At 38.7% G+C, this 19,677-nt stretch overlaps 2 protein-coding genes across 2 annotated transcripts; both read left to right on the top strand.

Annotated features, from left to right (window-relative positions):
• The first annotated feature begins 493 nt into the window (after positions 1–493).
• On the top strand, positions 494–4,281 carry LOC116266070 (ras-related protein RABE1c-like). Its single transcript, XM_031647146.2, has 9 exons — positions 494–645; positions 758–895; positions 2,611–2,683; positions 2,769–2,869; positions 3,084–3,149; positions 3,245–3,342; positions 3,423–3,485; positions 3,578–3,670; positions 3,756–4,281. The coding sequence occupies exons 2-9, from the start codon at positions 826–828 to the stop codon at positions 3,837–3,839; spliced, it is 648 nt and encodes a 215-aa protein (XP_031503006.1). The 5' UTR covers positions 494–645; positions 758–825; the 3' UTR covers positions 3,840–4,281.
• Positions 4,282–6,032: 1,751 nt separating this feature from the next.
• On the top strand, positions 6,033–17,980 carry LOC116266049 (beta-adaptin-like protein B). Its single transcript, XM_031647119.2, has 15 exons — positions 6,033–6,358; positions 8,156–8,353; positions 8,692–8,805; positions 8,919–9,169; positions 9,938–10,073; positions 11,035–11,214; positions 11,295–11,387; positions 14,131–14,342; positions 14,441–14,504; positions 14,581–14,760; positions 15,583–15,675; positions 15,749–16,137; positions 16,231–16,420; positions 16,502–16,705; positions 17,532–17,980. The coding sequence occupies exons 1-15, from the start codon at positions 6,272–6,274 to the stop codon at positions 17,826–17,828; spliced, it is 2,688 nt and encodes an 895-aa protein (XP_031502979.1). The 5' UTR covers positions 6,033–6,271; the 3' UTR covers positions 17,829–17,980.
• The last annotated feature ends 1,697 nt before the right edge of the window (positions 17,981–19,677 follow it).

Genomic DNA, 19,677 nt, shown 5'->3' with positions numbered 1-19,677 from the left:
CAAAAAGATGAAACTAAGATATCAATCACTTAACCAACTTTATTATAAGTTATGAAAAATAATCTTCAATGGGAGCCTAAATATTTCATAATGGAGTGCTACAACACTGCCATTTTGTTTCAAAAAATATGATTTGATTAAGAATATGGTTCCCAGAACTAATCTTCAAATGTTAAACGTGATAGAATCATGCTTTAAGGGGAAAAAAAAAAGCACTGTGTTCTTCAAATATATACTTTGATAAAATGTTTCGAAAATACATGATATTTTGGTCGAACATCTCAACATTTTGAAGAGTCAAACACACAAATCAGTTTTTTTCCAACCCATTAACGCACCCCGTATCCCAAAACATCAGGGCTGCTTTTGGACTTACGGCTAAAATTCTAGGGCGTTGATGAAATTTTTTAATCGTTTTCTCCTTCCTTCGTCTTCTGTTTTAGAAAAATGTTTTTCTCCGTAGTTTTCTTTTTTAGAAAAATTATAATTAGCGCTCAAGGAGGGGAAGGGAACCGAATGGCTCGGACGAATGGAGAAATATTGGATTCCAAAGAATCGGGTTGAGAGAGAAAGAGAGTCGTGTCGACGATTGGTTGGGTAGTTCAGCACCGTTCAGATTTCGCCGAGTTTTCGGGGAAAAAAAATGTGAGTTCCTCTGATTTATTTGTCCTTTTTAGGTCTCCGGTTCCTTTTTTCCCTTTTCCTTTTCCTGTTTTGGGTTTTTGAATCCTCTCTCTCCCCCTCCCCTCCAAACCAGAGAGAGAGAGTGTGTGTGTGAGAGAGGAAAGAAGAGAAGGAGAGATCGTCGATCCGCGGAGGAGGAGGATGGCAGCACCGCCCAGAGCACGAGCGGACTACGACTACCTCATCAAACTCCTACTCATCGGCGACAGCGGTAAGATCCGTTTCCCTTCTCCCGTTTTTTGGGGTTTCCCTCTCTTGCTTCTCTTGTTCCTCCTCTTTTTACGTCCTCTTCCCCTGTCTCTTCTGCCGTTTGATGCACTGCCTTCGGTCTCGCCTTTTCTTGTTTCTGTGGCCCTCTGTTGTGCTTTCCATGTGTTGATCTCTTTGTGAGTCCCCTAATCGAACGAGCGATCGGCTCGGTTTTAGCTCGCCATGAGAAACTAGGGTTTTCTGATCGGTTCTGGATGCTAATGGTAAGAGTTAGACGTTCGATGATCGGATGATTGCAGATAAATTTTACCGAATTAAAGCGGTTTTGGAAAATGGATTGCGTTTTTATCGGGCTCATTTGCAGATCGGCATGTCTCCGTGCTTGGAAAATTATGCCGAATTTTTTGTTGTTTGTCTCGCTTTGATTCTAATTAGGTTTTCTCTTTTCTTTTTTTTTAAAGGTTTAAGCGTGATCCATCCACACGCTTCGTTCGGTTTTTGCAGGAATTAGAGGTGTAAGAAGTCATGGTCTGTCCACTTGTTTTATTTTGCTTTCCCGTAATGTATATGTTTATGCATGTCTATTTATATTCCAAATATTTCTTTAGTCACGGATGTGCCAAACCTTGTCATCTTCATCTGGCCCTTAATGATTGAAATCGACATCGAATTCTTTTGCTTTTCATTCAATCGCCGTTCTGCAAAGTGGTCCGAGAAAAGCTCAACCTTGCGGGTCAGGCCCTACGGTTTTCCCGAGTGATGTGAGTTCGTAGTTGATAGTTGTGGACTAGGACGAGAAATTTCATTTTTTGTGGAGCTAGGCTTTTCGTAAAGATGGACAGAATGTCTGTGGTTGGGGCTACTAAGATTGCTTATTGGTGTTAATAGCTCCCTGAATGAACAAATAAGAAAACAAAAAATAGAAATGCAGGGATGGGCTTACCAGCCACTCCCCAGCCCTATAGTTTGGCAAAATTGGTTCCACAGAATGATTTGAACAAGGTTATATGTCCAATGATCCAATCAACCACTTGTAGCTAACTCTTTATATAAAATGTGAGTTTTTCATACTGCTGATAAGTTGGTCCCTTCTGCATAACTAATAAGCAAATAGCATGCTTAAGCAATGAGCTTCTTTGCCTGATCTCGATAGAGTCTGTGCTTTCAATTATGCTAAGGATTTCAATTTCTTTAAATATATGTGCTTTTTATATAGAGTTTCCTATGGATCCTTAGACGTTTTAATCATCAAGTGTTTTCATAATGAATAGGTGACTTGCTATCATCTCTGCCGGTTCTGCAATGTCTGCATTTATATGGGAATAAATGAATAGATGAATGCACCTATTGGAGAATAGTTGCTTCTTTGCAAGTGGTTGGTACAGAACCACAGCATTAGTCTGGTCATCTGACATGCATTTTGGATAGATTTTTATATAGGAACTCAAGTTTTCCCCATTTCGATTTTCCTTGCTGAGTCTGTTACTGTAATCTGTATGGTCATGCATTGTCTTATAAATCTGAACAGCAGAACATTTTATTTTGTTTGTGTTACTAAGGGTAATTTTCTGTTTTGTGGTTGGTTTCTCCGTAGTATTGTTCAATCTCATTTTCTTTGATTAAATGTTGGGTTATGGAAGGTTGCACCTGATTCATTGGTTTAAACTGTCTAAGTTCGTCAGCAATATTAACTAAAATGTGTTCTTTTCCTTACAGGGGTTGGGAAGAGTTGTCTCCTATTGCGTTTTTCTGATGATTCATTCACCACTAGTTTTATTACAACCATAGGGTTTGCTCCAAGAACTGAGATCCTCTAGTCCTTGGTAGTTTCTTTCACTCCGAACAGTCTGAAAAATTGAATATTTGTCCATCAGGATTGACTTCAAGATTAGGAATATTGAACTTGATGGAAAAAGGATCAAATTGCAAATTTGGGACACAGCTGGTCAAGAACGTTTCAGGACAATTACAACAGGTATATGATGGTGTGTTCACAGTTGTTTTTGCTTTTCTCAGTTTCATTGTTCTAAAACTGAAGGAAATTGCCAAAATAATCAATGATTGAATGGTGGGTTATGTTTTTTTTTTTTTTCACTTTTCCGTTGGTAGACTTATCATTACCTAAAGGCATTAAGAATGAAGTGTGAAACTTCTGATTTTTGTGTTAATTTATGTCATTGTGTATGTAGCTTATTACAGGGGAGCCATGGGCATCTTGCTAGTGTATGATGTCACAGATGAGTCTTCATTCAACAGTATTTACTTCTTTCTCTAATCTTGTTACCTTTTCTTTTTTATGCCTATCTTTCAAGAATTTGTTTCCAAATATCTCTATTCACAATCCACACAGACATACGAAACTGGATTAGGAACATAGAGCAGCATGCATCTGACAACGTTAACAAGATTTTGGTTGGCAATAAAGCTGATATGGACGAAAGCAAACGCGTAAGCAAGGGTGTTGTTTCTTGCACAAAATCCATTTGGGTCCTTTTCTAAAATTCATAAAAATATCTTTCCTTTTATAGGCTGTGCCAACATCGCGAGGTCAGGCATTGGCAGATGAGTATGGGATCAAGTTCTTTGAGACTGTAAGTTACAGCCCTGCTGCTTCTTCTTTGTCTGCAAATCATTAGTCTTATTTGTATATCTTTGGCTTAAATACAATGGTATTTGTATGCAGAGTGCCAAAACAAACTTCAATGTGGAACAGGTGTTCTTTTCAATTGCTAGGGATATAAAGCAAAGACTTGCAGACAGTGATACGAAAGCTGAGGTTCGATAGTTTTGTGATGAATCTTGAAAGCTCTTATAACATTGAGGGAAACCTTTTGGTTCACAATTTTTTCATCTTAATGCAGCCCCAAGCCATCAAGATTAGCAAACAAGATGCAGCTGCAGCTCCTGGTGATGCTCCAGCTAAATCAGCTTGTTGTGGATCTTAAGCTTTGTACATAAAAGAAATAGTTCTGGAAGCTTTACTCTGTGCATGCTCGACGGGCTCAAAGGTTGGAAAATCTTTTCATACTGCCAGGGCCTACTTGCTGCACCGTCTGGATTATTGTTGCCTGTCTTTTTGGACTCTCTGGGTGTTCATGTTTTCCACCTCATTTTATGTGCCAGACCCCAGGGAATTTGGAATCTGGAAGTCACCTTGTGTCTTTCATTATGTCTCTTCCCCCTTATTTCGTCTTGGTAATGGTCTAAGTGTTTTTTTTTTCTTCCCTATCTTGCATATATCTCAAGTGTCCCTTTGGTGACAAACTGTCATTGCTCCCTGAATATACACAGGGGGAGACCAGACAATTTTTGTAACCCTCTAATATGTAGCCTCTGTGCTGATTATTTTCTGGAACATTATGCTAAACTTTGAGTGAGTTGCTTGCATATGCTTCTTTCTTTTCCTTGCTGGTTTGATTGGTAGAATGCGCAAAGTAATTTTCCCTGGTGGATCTATATTCCTGCACCAGAGCTTGGTCGTTTCTCAAATTATTTATTTACTTTCTTACACTTGTGAATTCTGCATCAAAGCCAAATATGCTTCGGTTGGACCTGGTTTGGTCATTAAGTCCACAAGGGCAGTGTGAGTGAGTATGTCCAAGTGATGCAGCTCAAATCACTGGTACGTAACAGGGCTGCTCATTTCCTTGCGAGTCACCTCACCAGTGCTGCAGCACACTTAACCAGGTGACTCTCTCAATTCCTGTTGGAGACGTTGCTGCTCTGAAACAAGCTGTTGTCTTTTATTTTGACCTCAACCAAATCCGTAACCATCTTTTCTCCCTTACGTAGTTGGAGCCGGAGGGAAAATCGGTCCACAATCTTGGTCAGACTAGCAGTAAAACTGTCAAGGTCTTTCCTGAACCACACCCCAAATTCACGATACCATCAAACTGCATAAGTTAAAATGTTGGATTTGTTTGACCAAACCATTGTTCTCCATAGACGGAGGAGACGGTCCGACCTTATATATATGGATTTTCCTGCGTGGGTGGTAACCATATAAGGTCTGCCCATTTAAACCTATAGATACCAAGATCTCAATGACCTCAAGTTTAAAAACCAAAGCACGCAGTCAGAGCACAAGAGATTCTGTCAGCTTTAGCTTGAACCAAAGTGACCATGGAATTGAACCGTAACTGCCCGGACAAGATTGGTTTACTTCTGTCTGTGGTTCCGTTGTCTCAAGATTTGCAGGCTGATGAGCTGTGAAGAAACTGAATAATCTTTTTGTGAGTTAAACATTGAACAATTGGGTCATAGTCATAATTGGGCAGGCATTTACTCGAGGAATTTTGCATATCGACCGATGTGCATTGTGTTCACCCCTCCCTGCAAGGAGGCAGGGGCCGATTCAGGTTCTTTCAAATGTTCGTAATATGCAGGACCAATTCAGTCTTATATCAACTTATATCTAGAAAGTCATCCGCACATTGTCCGCTGATAACCCATTCATGAAACATTGGTTGATTCATGCAATAGGTTAATTCACAAAAAAGACTTGACAATATCAGGTTAAATATATGCTTACATGAGCATGTATCACATCATCAATCAAGTAGTGAGCCCGGTGTGGTAAACCTCAAGAAAGTGTGTACGCTTTAGATGAGGGAATGAAGTCCACATAAAGTTCCACGGTCTCCTTTTGCCGGCTGCGGTCAAAACCCATGCAGGAACCCGAAACGTTAACTCAGGTGCAACTAGGAAATATCTAAATCTGAAAGGTTATTTTGGTTATTTTATACTAACAATTCGTGTTCTTTTTTTTTTTCACTAAGCAGATATATGAAAATTTTTAGTGCTATCTGATAAGATTTAAAATTAAACGATAATTTCTTACTTGCCCAGTTGTTAATTTTTTTAATAATTTTTTCTATTTAAAACAAGTGTTATGGCAGGTGTTCGGTCCCCAAATCACCTCGGTCTTGGTCTTGAGAAATGAGAACATTGCTAATGACTGCGAAAATTTGTTGCGGTACGACTGGGGAATTCATTATTCCGGAGCAAAGAAGCCTTTGGAATGTTGTATACCATTCTTAAAAAAGAGATGGAAAATGTTTATAAACTGTAAAATGCAATATCACCACAATGACTGCTTGGCATTTATATTTACGAAATGCGAAAGTTGAGAATAATAGTAATGAAGGAACTTCGTCTCAGTAAGGCGGCGGCCACGACAGGGGAGGGACGGGGAAAAGTCTTCGCAAATTTCTTCCTCATGGTCGGGCCTTCTCTTCGTTGGGTTTGAGTCTTTTGACACTGCCGTCACCTCCCCTGGGAGAGAGAGAGAGAGAGAGAGACAGAGGCGGAGGCGTGCGTCTGCGAGGACGAAGCGTCTGCTGGAAAGAGGAGGCGATAGATTGAGGTGAGGGAGAAGATGAGCGGGCACGACTCCAAATACTTCTCCACCACCAAGAAGGGAGAAATCCCAGAGCTTAAGGACGAACTCAATTCTCAATACAAGGTTCTCTCTCTCTCTCTCTCTCTCTCTCTCTCTCTCTTTCTGATTGCCAATCAACATGTAGGAAAATCATTCCGCTTTCCCTGTTCTGTGGTCGGCTTCCGATTCGTAGTTGGTTGAATTATCTATTTGGCGGTTCTTGTAGGAGAAAATCGATCATGTTCATTCTTTCCGCTTGCTGAAACTACTTTAAATAAACGTTGTCGATTTCTAGGAGAAACTGCATGTAGAGGAAAAATAACCCAAGAATTGGAATTTGGTTTCGGATTAAAAGTTGGTTTCCAGATCCAACAGTTCTGAATTATACTTACACGGCTGCTGCTTCATTGTTTGGTTCGTCTGGGATGGAACAGTCCGTGTAATTGGATGTTTAGTTCCTTCTTCCGTCATGTTTACGGGAACTGTGAAGTTGCCCGACGACATAAGTAATCTGGCATTACTTGTCGCATTGAGTTGGATACTAGAACATCAATCAGCTTATGTAATCTGTATCCTGTTCATTCGTTAAAGAAACTTGTGACCGCAGCCAATAATTGGATCTTTGATGTCTCGGCATTAATTTCAGGTAGACAACATTTCATTTCAGGTTCCACTTCCCTTATCAACTGTCATTTAGCAACTTGAGTAACTACAGATTTGTTCTTAGTACTATAGCACCACTTCGGGATCCACATTGAATGCAGACAATAAAAGAAACTAGAGTTACTGGACCATCAGAAACTGCAGTTAGTGTGTCATGTTTTTGGTGGCTGAAAATCTAAAACTTATTGGTATTTAAGTTGTTGGAAGCTCATTATCTCGAATGACTTGAAGTCTTAAACCCATTGTTTCAGGAGGTGAAAGAGACACTGACATCAAACCTTGATCTTGAAGGCCTGATTTATTTGATTCTTGATTGATGCTTGACTTTGTGGTAGACATTCCATGTTTCTAACTCTACAAATGCAAGAGGGTGTGAATGGAAAGATTGATTCTTTTTTCTTTCTTTAAATTGATATATTTCTTTATGCGATTAGCCAAATGTCTGTCATGTCGGTACTTTATTTGGGTGAGGTACCCATGTCGACACAGGTACAGGTACGCCTTTGACACGGCTTGGACACGGCCAAGCCTATATCGGGTGTGGTGCGGTCAACACACCCATGGCTGTGTCCATCCGTTTATGGACTTGGTCAAAGTTGAGCAAATCCATTTTTGTCCCCTAATTTAACTCATCATGTATATACAATAGAAATGAAGAGCTCTTGATAGACACTAAGGGCTGTTCATGTTCTTTGTGGTCTAAGTTCACCTGTTCAGCAGGATTTTCCAGCGAGATTTTTCCAGCAACTCACAATTTTCCGGTAACTTAGTTTTCTTTAATATAAGTTTCTATATTGTTTTATTTGTTTAAAATCTTATTTTTTGTTTTATATATATATCCCAAATTCTTTGATGCTCCGCCGCCACCACAAAATTTTGTTGCTAGGTTACATGAACAGCCATGAGTGAGTTTCATTTTGGTAATTTGAGGATGGAATGTAGGTTCCATGTATTGGAGCAACAATGGTGTCACAAGTGGAATCAGTTCTCTGTTAGGGATGGAGAAGGTTTTGTGGGACAATAGTTAGCAACTTACCATATTTTCTATGTGTTCCAAGGTCCAACTAAAATTTTCACCTGTCCCCTCTTGACAAGACATTTTAAGTTCATCATATGTTTAGTTGGTATTGGTGATATTGTTGAAGTCACACGCTTATTTTGTTTTTCCTTTTAAAGAGTTTGTTTGTAGTCTTATTCTCTTATGTTTTTGTCATTCAGGATAAGAGAAAGGATGCTGTGAAGAAGGTCATTGCTGCTATGACTGTTGGTAAAGATGTTTCATCATTGTTTACAGATGTTGTGAACTGCATGCAGACAGAAAATCTGGAGCTTAAGAAGCTAGTTTATTTGTATCTAATAAACTATGCCAAAAGCCAACCTGATCTGGCTATACTTGCAGTTAATACATTTGTGAAGGTAATAATGATGGAACACTTTGCAATTCCAACTATTTTTGAAGTGTACATACCTGTCCGCCTTTGCTGTCTCGTGTTCAGAAATAATTAAAAGGTCGTCTCAGAGCCTAGTTGCATGATTTTGCTTTTATATCTTATTATTAATCTGATAAATTGGTCTTGGCCTGAAGATTTTAAGGATAATGACTGCAAAATGGTCCTTTCTTTTTCCCCCTTTTTCTCTTTGAGTTCTTATCTAGGTATCTACCTCTATCATCTACATCTCCTATACAATATGAGGATATTGCACCCCTTCGAATTAATGTGTTCAGTTATATATGCTCCTTTTCTTGTTACTAGGATTCACAAGATCCAAATCCTCTTATTCGGGCTTTGGCAGTGCGTACTATGGGATGCATCCGTGTTGATAAAATCACAGAGTATTTATGTGATCCTCTTCAGCGGTGTCTTAAGGTAACTTCCTGTTGCATAGGTTATTAATTTTTATTTTAAAATTTTGATTTGATGTCTGCAATTTCAATTCTTGTTAATTTAGAAATTTCCATTTGGTTTTGTGTTGCAACTAGGATGATGATCCTTATGTCCGTAAGACGGCAGCAATGTGTGTTGCAAAACTATACGACCTAAATGCTGAACTTGTGGAAGACCGAGGTTTTCTAGACATGTTGAAGGACTTGATTTCTGACAACAATCCAATGGTAGTTGCAAATGCTGTTGCAGCTCTTGCTGAGATCCAAGAAACTAGCAGCCAGTCAATATTTGAAGTTACTAGCCATACGCTTTCAAAGCTCCTTGCTGCTTTAAATGAATGTACAGAGTGAGTTTAACTTCTGAAGTGTTTTTCCTTTATTGCAGAATCTTTCTTGGTGCAGCATTTCACAAAGCGTAAAAACAGATGCATATACACTTTATATCAATGTCTACACTGTTGGTTTCACATATTTCATTTAGCAGCATAATTTAAGGACATAACATTGCAAGGGAAATATTATCCTCCAAACAACTATTACCATGTGCATCACAAGGACCTTTTTATGTGATTAATGAGATTTGTTTGTTACTGAAGGGTCTAGTATGATAATCTTAGAAGCTTTGAGCCTTTGAGAAACCCGATCTAGTTTCAGTTGGAATTGTTGTAAGAGGGTGACAACCTAAGCATGGCAACTGCGTGAACACACTTACAGCTGGCGAAGAGTACTCTTTACTAACTTTACTTCAAATTTTCAACATAAGATGTCATCAAGAAACTGAAAATTTTCCTTCTTTAAGTATGCAATAACGTCCTTCAATTAAAAAATGTGTCAGTGCATCACATATTGCATTACACAAGGTTCCATTTAGAAATTCACAGTTCAAATGTGTACGTGTAACTTACATTTGGAAAACATGAATAGAAAACTGGATATTTGTTGACAAAGATTTAACAGATAGCAAAAATTTAGCAGATAATTCTCCTCAGGTCCCTTAGCTAAATAATTTAGAAATGATTCATGCAGCCACAGTAAATGTGCTGTAAAGGTGTGGTATGCAACTGTGCCCTCTCTAATGTTAATTATTTCTGCCTCTGTTATCTGCTCTTTTACAGATGGGGTCAAGTTTTCATTCTGGATGCTCTCTCAAGGTATAAGACAGCTGATGCCCGTGAAGCTGAGAATATAGTTGAGCGTGTTACTCCACGTCTACAACATGCAAATTGTGCTGTGGTGCTATCAGCAGTCAAGGTATGCTTCTTTTGTGTATTTTCAGTTGTCCTCAACTCCTCATACCCTTGCAGACTACCCAAGTGGTGAATACATGATTGTATGCTGCTGTCATGGCAAAACGTTGCAAAGAAAATACTTAACTATTGTGAAGCTATAAATTGCATCAGTGTTGGGAGTTCCAAACCTGGACATACTGAGCCATTCCTTGGTCACGTTCAATTGGTAATCTGTTTTTAAACCATCAAAAATGAAAAATATTGTATTGAAACCGTAACACTCTGTAATGCTGATAATTTGAAAATATTGCCATATTATTTACATGGTGAAGCCAGTACATAATCTCTTAGAAAAATGTGGCTGTATTTACAAATATATCACCATTAATCAACATATTGCAATATTATATAAACTACTCTTTTTTTTTAACTTTTGCAAGAAAACTACTAAAAATTTTCAAGTTTTAAAGTTTCTGGTTTCTTTTTCAGAGTGAAACCATATCCTGAGAAGAACCTTGCCAAGAACGATATTGGTAACTACAATTAAAAAACACATCCATAATTTTTCTCCTTGTGCCATTTTATGGGTTCTGAGTTTAACTAGACCTCTGACAAGTGTGGTGATTTGAGATTCTCCTGCTTGTGTACTAAGGTGTCTGTGTGTTAAGTTCATAAAACAATGCCAGCTTATCTTTTAGGAATTGCATAGACGTAGGATGTTGGCTGCTTATGCTTTTGTGTAGATAAAATTTCACGTGGCAGGCAATTCTTTTCACATGGTACTAGTTCCATTGATGATTGCTCAACTAGTATATTGACCCAGGATCATGAAGAGAAAATTGCATATCCATGTTTCTGGGTTGACATGTCATTGTTTATTTCGTGTTGGTCCTACGAATCTTGTTCAATCCTAATACTTAAGCTTCACCACCATATTCTGACTATAGTTGTACTTTGTTTTTTCATGATCCTATCTTCCACAGATGATTCTTCAGCAGATGGAGCTAATCACCAGTACAGACATAATCCGGAATCTTTGCAAGAAAATGGCTCCACCTTTAGTGACTCTACTTTCTGCCGAGCCAGAAATACAGTATGTTGCTTTGAGAAATATCAACCTCATTGTTCAGCGATGGCCTACTATTCTTGCACATGAAATCAAGGTCCTTGACTATTTTCTCTGCTAAACCAGATCTAATTTGTGAATTTGTCTTCATTATAATCAATGTTCGAATGCTGGCAGGTTTTCTTCTGCAAGTACAATGACCCAATATATGTGAAAATGGAGAAATTAGAAATAATGATAAAGCTTGCTTCAGACCGGAACATAGACCAGGTACCTTATCTCTTAGTCCTCTTTGTTTTTACCTCACATGCATCTCTTGGGGAATTAACTGAGCTACTTTTTGTATTGTAATGACTTTTATACAACATGTTCGGTGTGTAAGGTTGTTAATTTGTTTATTAAAAAAATATTTTTCTAAAGGACATTTTTGTCCCAAAACATTTATTATTTTGAATTTTGAGGTTCAAGGGAAATTTAAGCAACGTTCCTTGCTGATAGAGTTTTTTTCCCAACTTTGGAACCATCCTTTTTTTAGGATGCATGCATGTATATATGCCTGTTTTTATTTAATTCTAGAAACTTTATTGTGTAAGTGAGTTAGTTTTCCGTTTCTTCCAAATTGAAACGTCATTTAGTCTTTTTGGATATGGGAAATTATTCATCATTTAGTCTTTTTGGATGTGGGAAATTATTCATCCTTTTCAAAGACAACTTTTGCTATTTTCATCACTTTTCTGTTAGAAAATTGTAAATCCATATTTTTTTTTCATTTTTACTTTCTCTCTGGTTAGATTTGTAATTTTCCATATTTTTTCAGTAAGGCCTGCATTTAGATAATTGAGATTAGAGATGATTCACTTGGATGATTTGGATTTAGTGAAACCATGGCCGTATGGCAGCTGCTAAGTTACATAGGTATGGGGTGTGGGGGCTGGTGCGGGTGTATATGTGGGTATAGATGCGACATTTTTTTTAATATATATATATATATATATATATATATATATATATAATATATATATATATATATATATAGTCACAAAAAATACGTTAAAAAAGGTAAAATAAGTCAGCTGAAAAAAAGGTAAAAACATCGTTCTTTAAAAAAAAAACTCCAAAACCAAAAAAATGCGAAAAAAACTCGTTTCCCCCCTTTTTTTCATTTTAGGCATTTTTTCACGTTTTTTAACGTCAGACTGCTTGTTTTCATTTTCTAATTTCGATTTGTTGCTTATCTACTTATTTTTTGATGTTGCCTTATTAGTTTCTCATTTTTTATTTTCCCTAATCTTTAGGTTTAATTAAATTTTTTAAAATTTACATGATTTTTTTTCCCAATCTTCTTGTACTATTCCTAAGAAAAAACTCTCTTATATAGAAAGTGAACCATGACTCCAAGACTTATTTGTCAAATGGACAGCTGATCGGAGCACTCATGCTGTCCTTTTTTTTTTTTAATTTTTTCTCACTTGTCTCTCCCTGATGGTTCCTCTCTCCCTTCCCTTTCCCAACTCCCCCCTCCCTCTCAAACTTCCACCACCACGGCCCGCCGGCATCAGGGATGGCGCCGGTGGCCGTCAGTGGTGGTTCCTCAATTGTTCTCATTTTTTTTAAAGGGAAGATGGGTGGAAACTTTACCTATCTTGACCGCTGCCGCCCAGCGCCTCACCGGCAGACCCGAGTTTCCACCCATCTTCTCTTAAAAAAATAAGGAGTTGAGGAAGGGGAGAGGTAGCCGCCGGTGTTGAAGGTGAGAAGGGAGGGAGTCAGGGAGAGGGGGAGGATCAGGGTGAGATGCAGAGCATGAGGGCCGTCCGATCTGTCGATCAGATGGCTCTGATCAGTTGTCTATTTGACAAATAAGTTATAGAGTCATGGTTCACTCTCTCTCTCTCTCTCGGACATGCCATGTCGGAGCTGCAGCTGCTATAGCACCAGCACCTCTATCACATGGGTGCCTTTATTTGGGTGAGGTACTCGTGTCAACATGTATACAACATGGGTACAGGTGTGCCCTTGGACATGGCCTGGACACAGCCAAACCCGTGTTGGGTGTGGTCAACGCACTCATGGCTGTATCCGTCATTTTATGTACTCAGTCAAAGTTGACCAAGTTTATTGTTTTCTACTAATTAGGTTTTTTTTTAAACCATCATATATATATATATATATATATATATATACAATGGAATTGAAGAGTCCTTGGCAGATATTAAAAGGTTGTTCATGTTCTCTGTGGCCCAACGCTACTTGTTCAACAGGATTTTCCGATGAGATTTTCCGGCGACCGGCGATTTAATTTTCTTTAATAGTACTTTCTTTATCGTCTTTTGTGTGTGTGTGTGTGTGTATATATATATATGGTCGTGTCCCCATACCCAAATTTTTTGAAAGTGCTCCACACCCATTCTTGTCCCTATGTGAGATAGAGCAGCACCCATATTGTGTTCACACAGGTGCAGCAGCTGTTTAGGAGCACCCATGTGACATAGGGTAGCTGAGACTTGCCGAACAACTCCCGCTGTCATCTCCTTGCAAACTCCAGATTTCCTAACCAAAAGGAAGCTGGGGAGGCTGCTGCCAAAGGTATCTGAACTTTCTTTGCCAACTAAAAGAAGATAATATTGCAGCTGGATCTTTGAGATTGGAAGGAATCGAGGAATATAATGTTGCCAGCTCTCATGTCTCCTTGATTGATTAGCATGCTCTCGCCAGTGGCTCATACTGGACAATTCTGTGAGTCCAGCACCTGTCAGTTAGGGCTTCTAGGTTCAGCACTGTTGCTATCCTTCCTGTTCTATGTTAGAGGTCCCAAATCTGCAAAAGTTACCGTATTGAAGGTGAATGACCTCATGATCTTGTAAAGCTAAAAAATTTCAGCATTAAGGACTTTGTTACTTCTGTTTATTTGTGCTTGATGTTAACAGTATATATGTTTTCTATTCCATCTGTGTCACTAATTTTACTTTTCACATTCTTGGGACTCCTGATGTTCAATTGATAACTGCTGCAGGTTTTGTTGGAATTGAAGGAATACGCAACAGAAGTTGATGTAGATTTTGTCAGAAAGGCTGTTCGTGCTATTGGTAGATGTGCCATAAAGCTTGAAAGGGCAGCTGAGCGATGCATTAGTGTTTTGCTGGAACTGATAAAGATTAAAGTTAATTATGTCATACAGGAGTCTATAATAGTGATAAAAGATATTTTCAGACGGTACCCGAACACGTGAGTTATTGTCCGTAGTTGTTTTCAAATGTATAATTATGTTCTGTAGTTATTAAAAGCTCGGTGATCTTATATTTTCATATCATTATTATGTGCAGCTATGAGTCAATCATTGCAACCTTGTGTGAAAGCTTAGACACTTTGGATGAGCCTGAAGCCAAGGTGCTTGTCAACATATCTTGCTCTAAAGACTATAGTATGCTGTGATAAGCTAAAGTTCGATGCATGGTTCTTGCAGGCATCAATGATTTGGATTATTGGTGAATATGCAGAAAGAATCGATAATGCTGATGAACTCCTTGAGAGCTTCTTAGAGAGTTTCCCTGAGGAGCCAGCCCTTGTTCAGCTACAGCTATTGACAGCAACTGTTAAGCTCTTTCTTAAGAAACCAACAGAAGGGCCGCAGCAGATGATTCAGGTCCTTCTGTAAACTGCTTCTTAGTCTTTCCTGAAAACATTGACTGATTGCTTATGTTTTTGCTGGAAGGAAAGATGGTCTCTTTTCCAGACTTTGTCACATGCATTTTTTGAAGACTTTAGGATGTTATTTCATCTTAAATAATGCGATGATGAACAAGGAAACAGTCATAAGGTGCAGATTTGAGAATTTTGTCAAAATCAGGACAACGAGTCCCCACATGAAGCAAAAACTAGCGATGGTTTTAAACATATTGAAACCTCAAAAAGGAAGTGTTTTTGTCAGAAGATAACATTTGTGTCCCATTCCTAGGAACAAACCATTCTGAAGAGGTTTTATGGGGGTGTGAAAAAATGGTTCCCAATGCTTAGTTTGTATGAAATGCTTATAGCTTTGCAATATGCATATTCTGATCTCCTTGTATGGCCGTGTCCAAGTCTAGAAGAGTGTTAAGCTCCATTAACTATGTCCAATTGACCTTGACGATATCACAACGGAAATGCATCATGTCCTCTTGGCAGAAATTTGTTTTCTTTATGACTGAATAACTGCCTGAAAGAGCGTAGATAAGAGGTAGCACCTTAGCCGTGGCCTTCTTTCTAGCTTAATGAAAAAGGAGATAGAGAAGGTGAGGGCCTTCTGTTTTTTGTCAAATAAGGAAAAGAAGGGACAACTGTTAGATGTGTCAAAAGAGTGTTGGAGTCTGTGTATAGAAATGTCAAACAATGACATTTCATGCTTAAAGAAGTGTATGTTGTGTTACTTGTGTAGCATTGAATTAGATTTATGAGTATGCCCTTATAGGATCTCATCTATTTGCAGGTAGTGCTGAATAATGCTACTCAAGAAACAGATAATCCAGACCTTCGTGATCGTGCATACATATACTGGCGTCTTCTTTCGACTGATCCAGAGGTATATTAGCAGAATGTGAAATGTGTTGTTATAAATGTTTGGCTCTATGACTTACTTAAATGGCTTATTGCAGGCAGCTAAAGATGTTGTGTTAGCTGAGAAGCCTGTGATCAGTGATGATTCGAACCAACTCGATCCTTCAGTTCTTGATGAGCTTCTGGCAAATATTGCAACCCTTTCATCGGTTTATCATAAACCCCCGGATGTATTTGTAACCCATGTCAAAACAGCAGTCCAGAGACCAGAAGACGATGAGTACCCTGATGGAATTGATTCAGAAAATCCTGTACCTGTTGTTGACAATGCTTCTGCTATGTCCAGCTCTGGTAATGTTTCATATGCTTCACCAAAGCATTCGGCACCAGCACCTTCTGCTACTTCTCCAGTGCCGGACTTGCTTGGTGATCTGATAGGTCTTGATAATGCACGTGTCCCTGCTGAACAGCAGCCTGCAGCTTCTGAGTAAGTTATATAGACTGATTAAGATATTCTAATTTGAAATCACAATATCTGATTCCATAGCTGCTAAAAATTGGTTTCTTTGTGTTTACACAGGACTCCTTTGCCTGTTTTGCTTCCATCATCTTCTGGTCAAGGACTCCAAATTAGCGCGCAGCTCACACGGCGTGGTGGCGAAATATTTTACAGTATGTCATTTGAAAATAATTCACCTATTGTTCTGGATGGGTTCATGATTCAGTTCAACAAAAATACATTTGGGCTGGCAGCTGCTGGACCACTTCAGGTGAGAACAATTCTATTTTCATATTTTTCTCATAGAATGTATCAAATGAAATAGTAAAAGGGATCTTGTGATGTTGGTTAGGTTGGACAAGTGCAACCGGGTGCATCTGCAAGTACCCTACTTCCAATGGTGGTGTTTCAAAATATATCACCTGGACCTCCAAGCTCACTCCTGCAGGTTGCTGTGAAAAACAATCAGCAGCCAGTGTGGTACTTCAATGATAAGATCTCATTGCAAATGTTTTTCTCAGAAGACGGAAAAATGGAGCGTGCAAGTTTCCTTGAGGTATGCTAATTTTGTTTGATAGCTATTGGCAGCTTACATTTGCACGTAGATTTGCCATGATATGGATCTTTTTCCCATGTATAATTTGTACATTGTTTCTGAATGGCTACTAGATTTGCTGCTTACTGATTTAGTTCTTGCAATGAAAATCATAAGGTTTATCTGGAGGAACTTCCTATGTTTAATTGATTGATAATTCTTAATTGACTGTTCTAATGCATGACGGAAGTACATGATTCAAAGCATGATGTGATGGGCAGCAGCTTGAGATAAATTTTTGCTGTGAAGTGTGAGCTGATTGATCTCTGGGCAATACAGCTACACCAAAGCATGAGCCCTGGAAGAACACGACATTGCATATTTTTTTTCTTTTTAACCATTGAAACGTGTTTAGAGAGATGGGGAGAAGAGAAAGGGTACAGAATTTTTGTTTACACAATTGCAACTTTGAGTGGTAAGAGTACATAGCTGTAAAGCACCGCAGTTGCCACTGTCCAGCACTCAGTTTTGCAAGACCGGATCTAGAAAAGTTTCCCTGCCCTAGTGGGTTCCCAAAGACAAGCGGATAGCATCCTGCAATAAATTGGTGTTTGATGAGGTGTATGGATTAAGAAAAAAGTTGCCGCCATTTCATAAAGTGATAATTGGATTGTTTGAGCTAGTGTACCAACGGACCCTCAAACTTGAAAACCTGCGATTGTAGCTCAAAATATGCATCAAGCGCCTACAAAACATTTACAAATTGAAATTAGCGTCTGATTCTGGATTGATTTCATTGAGTTTCTTGCCTCTTTGATTGCATCTAATTATCTTGTTTGATGCACAGACATGGAAGTCTCTTCCTGATACCCACGAGATTGTAAAGGATTTTACAAGTGCTGTGATCAACAGTGTGGATGCCATACTTAACAAGTTGGGTGCTTCCAACATGTTTTTCATAGCCAAACGAAGGCACGCAAATCAAGAAGTTATCTACCTGTCTGCGAAGGTGCCTCGCAATATAATCTTCCTAATAGAACTGACCGCTGCAGTCGGCGTTCCTGGAGTCAAGTGTTCGATCAAGACCCCGAATCCAGAGATGGCACCTCTCTTCTTTGAAGCTATGGAGTCCCTTCTAAAATGACGTCGTTAAGCATTCCTTTAAAAATAAATTATGTAAAATGTATTGTTATTCTTATTGTATATTTGTTCCTAGATTTTGGCTGCATTTTTTTATGAGTAAAAGTTACCGGGTGCTCTTTCGCTCTCTGTGGGCAGGTGCAATACCCTTGTTTCTGATTTGGTGTTTTCTCGATCAGTCATCCCATTTTACCTTTTTCTGTCCTCTGATCATTTTTACATTTTTTTGGGCGACTTTCTTAATTCTTTTGCCATATTAAAGGAATGTTATATTTTCCGTGACTCGGAGATGCTTGGAACGAAATGTTTCCGTCACACCAAGGCAAAGAACAATCCCGTTCATATTCTGAATCACAAGTTGATTCAATAATCGTCCTAATCATTTGGCTTTTTCGTTTTTTAATTCTTGGAAATAAGGAGGAGATCGAGTGTGGACTTGCGAAATGAAAGGATTATATGTGGAAGAACAAGGGCTTTAGCATCTGCTAACCCATGGCTTAAATAGTATACTTCAAGTTTTATTTAATAAAGGGGCGAGACTTGGCAGATCATTATCAAATCATGTCACAAGTCTCAGGTAACGAAAGCATATCCTTCTTCATGTTAAATTCTAGAAGGCCCTGGTGTTGGTTTTAACTTATTGTATGTATCTAAGATCGCCTCTTCAATAATGTAAAGGCTTGAAAGCCATCACTCAAGCAGGCATGGCAGAGGCAGCCTTATAAAAAGAATACTAGAATGAGGTCGAACCCATGACCAGCCGCTTAGTTGTTGGCATCGGAATTGCTCAATGAAATAACATGAGAAGGTATGTTACAAGGGGAGACCCAAAAAATGTTAGCAGTTTGAATATTTTAGGGTGAGTTTGAGGTTAACAACCTGCTGCCTAAAGGTCCCCTATTTCCCCTTCCCCTTGCTTTCTGGTTCTTGTGCTGCACCGGCATCATCAATAACAATGGTGTATTTTTCAACTTATGTACTGCACTGCACCACTTAAAACGTAAAAATATAACGTTCACAGGAATCAAACGAGAGAACATTTCAGGGAAAAACATAAAGCTACATCAAAAGAAACTACGAGGTGTTGGGGTAATGTTTTGGGGAATTGTTTGGCTTAGAAACCTTCGGTGATTTTGATCAAAAAGTTTGTTTTCTGAAAATACTGTGAACAAAAAGGTCACATTCAAAAAGGCCCACTTTTCCTTGGAAGTCGAAAAAGGCAAAAAGTTGGCCCTCTTGGCCTCCAAAAATTGAGTCTTTAACCTTTCTTCAAAGCAGTAATTGCAGTCGTATCTTCTTCAACTAAGTCGGTACAACTACAACCAGATTACAAATATAATAAGCACTTGTTGCATAGCAACTGCATGTTGCACCTTTTCTGGTGATGAATTGCTGGGTGTCTCAGTTACTGGCCTGCCCATGGAAGAAGAAGGTCAATTGAGCTGTTGTCTCTCTTGCACGGACAATCCGGCAATCCCCATTTGAGGCTTAAACAAATCTCGTATAACTTATTTTATATTCCTCTGCGGACCAAGGCACTGTGTGGCCTTACGACAGCAACCTCGACTGGCAAGTAGAGTGTCTATTCCAATATCTTTGTTTTTTTTTTTTTTCATACAAGAATCAAGATCAAGCGTATGAAATGTTAATTTTCTAAATTTTCAGAAAATTGATAATAGGATTTGAGTTTTAGAATTTGTGGCACGAGAAACTTTAAAAAAAAAACAGTATTTTCTCCAAAGTGCTCCACAGGAGGCAGAAGCAACTCAACTGTTTTACCAAATAGGCAGGTCTTTAAATCGTCACGACTCACAAGGGATAGGTACAATGGGGCAGGTTGTGAGTGTCGTATA

The sequence above is a fragment of the Nymphaea colorata genome, chromosome 12 (genome assembly GCF_008831285.2).
Source record: "Nymphaea colorata isolate Beijing-Zhang1983 chromosome 12, ASM883128v2, whole genome shotgun sequence".
Lineage (NCBI taxonomy): Eukaryota > Viridiplantae > Streptophyta > Magnoliopsida > Nymphaeales > Nymphaeaceae > Nymphaea > Nymphaea colorata.
The sequence above is the reverse complement of the archived record's forward strand: the minus strand, read 5'-3'. Positions and strand labels throughout refer to the sequence as shown.

What these genes read in the sequence shown, in the direction of transcription:
- LOC116266049 (XM_031647119.2), top strand. Translation starts at nt 6,272, where the DNA reads ATGAGCGGGCACGACTCCAAATACTTCTCCACCACCAAGAAGGGAGAA. An exon ending in TGGTGCTATCAGCAGTCAAG is followed by an intron (nt 10,074 to 11,034) that starts GTATGCTTCTTT and finishes TATCTTCCACAG; the next exon opens with ATGATTCTTCAGCAGATGGA. An exon ending in AGCGTGCAAGTTTCCTTGAG is followed by an intron (nt 16,706 to 17,531) that starts GTATGCTAATTT and finishes TTTGATGCACAG; the next exon opens with ACATGGAAGTCTCTTCCTGA.
- LOC116266070 (XM_031647146.2), top strand. Translation starts at nt 826, where the DNA reads ATGGCAGCACCGCCCAGAGCACGAGCGGACTACGACTACCTCATCAAA. An exon ending in CCTACTCATCGGCGACAGCG is followed by an intron (nt 896 to 2,610) that starts GTAAGATCCGTT and finishes TTTTCCTTACAG; the next exon opens with GGGTTGGGAAGAGTTGTCTC. An exon ending in TTTCAGGACAATTACAACAG is followed by an intron (nt 2,870 to 3,083) that starts GTATATGATGGT and finishes TTGTGTATGTAG; the next exon opens with CTTATTACAGGGGAGCCATG.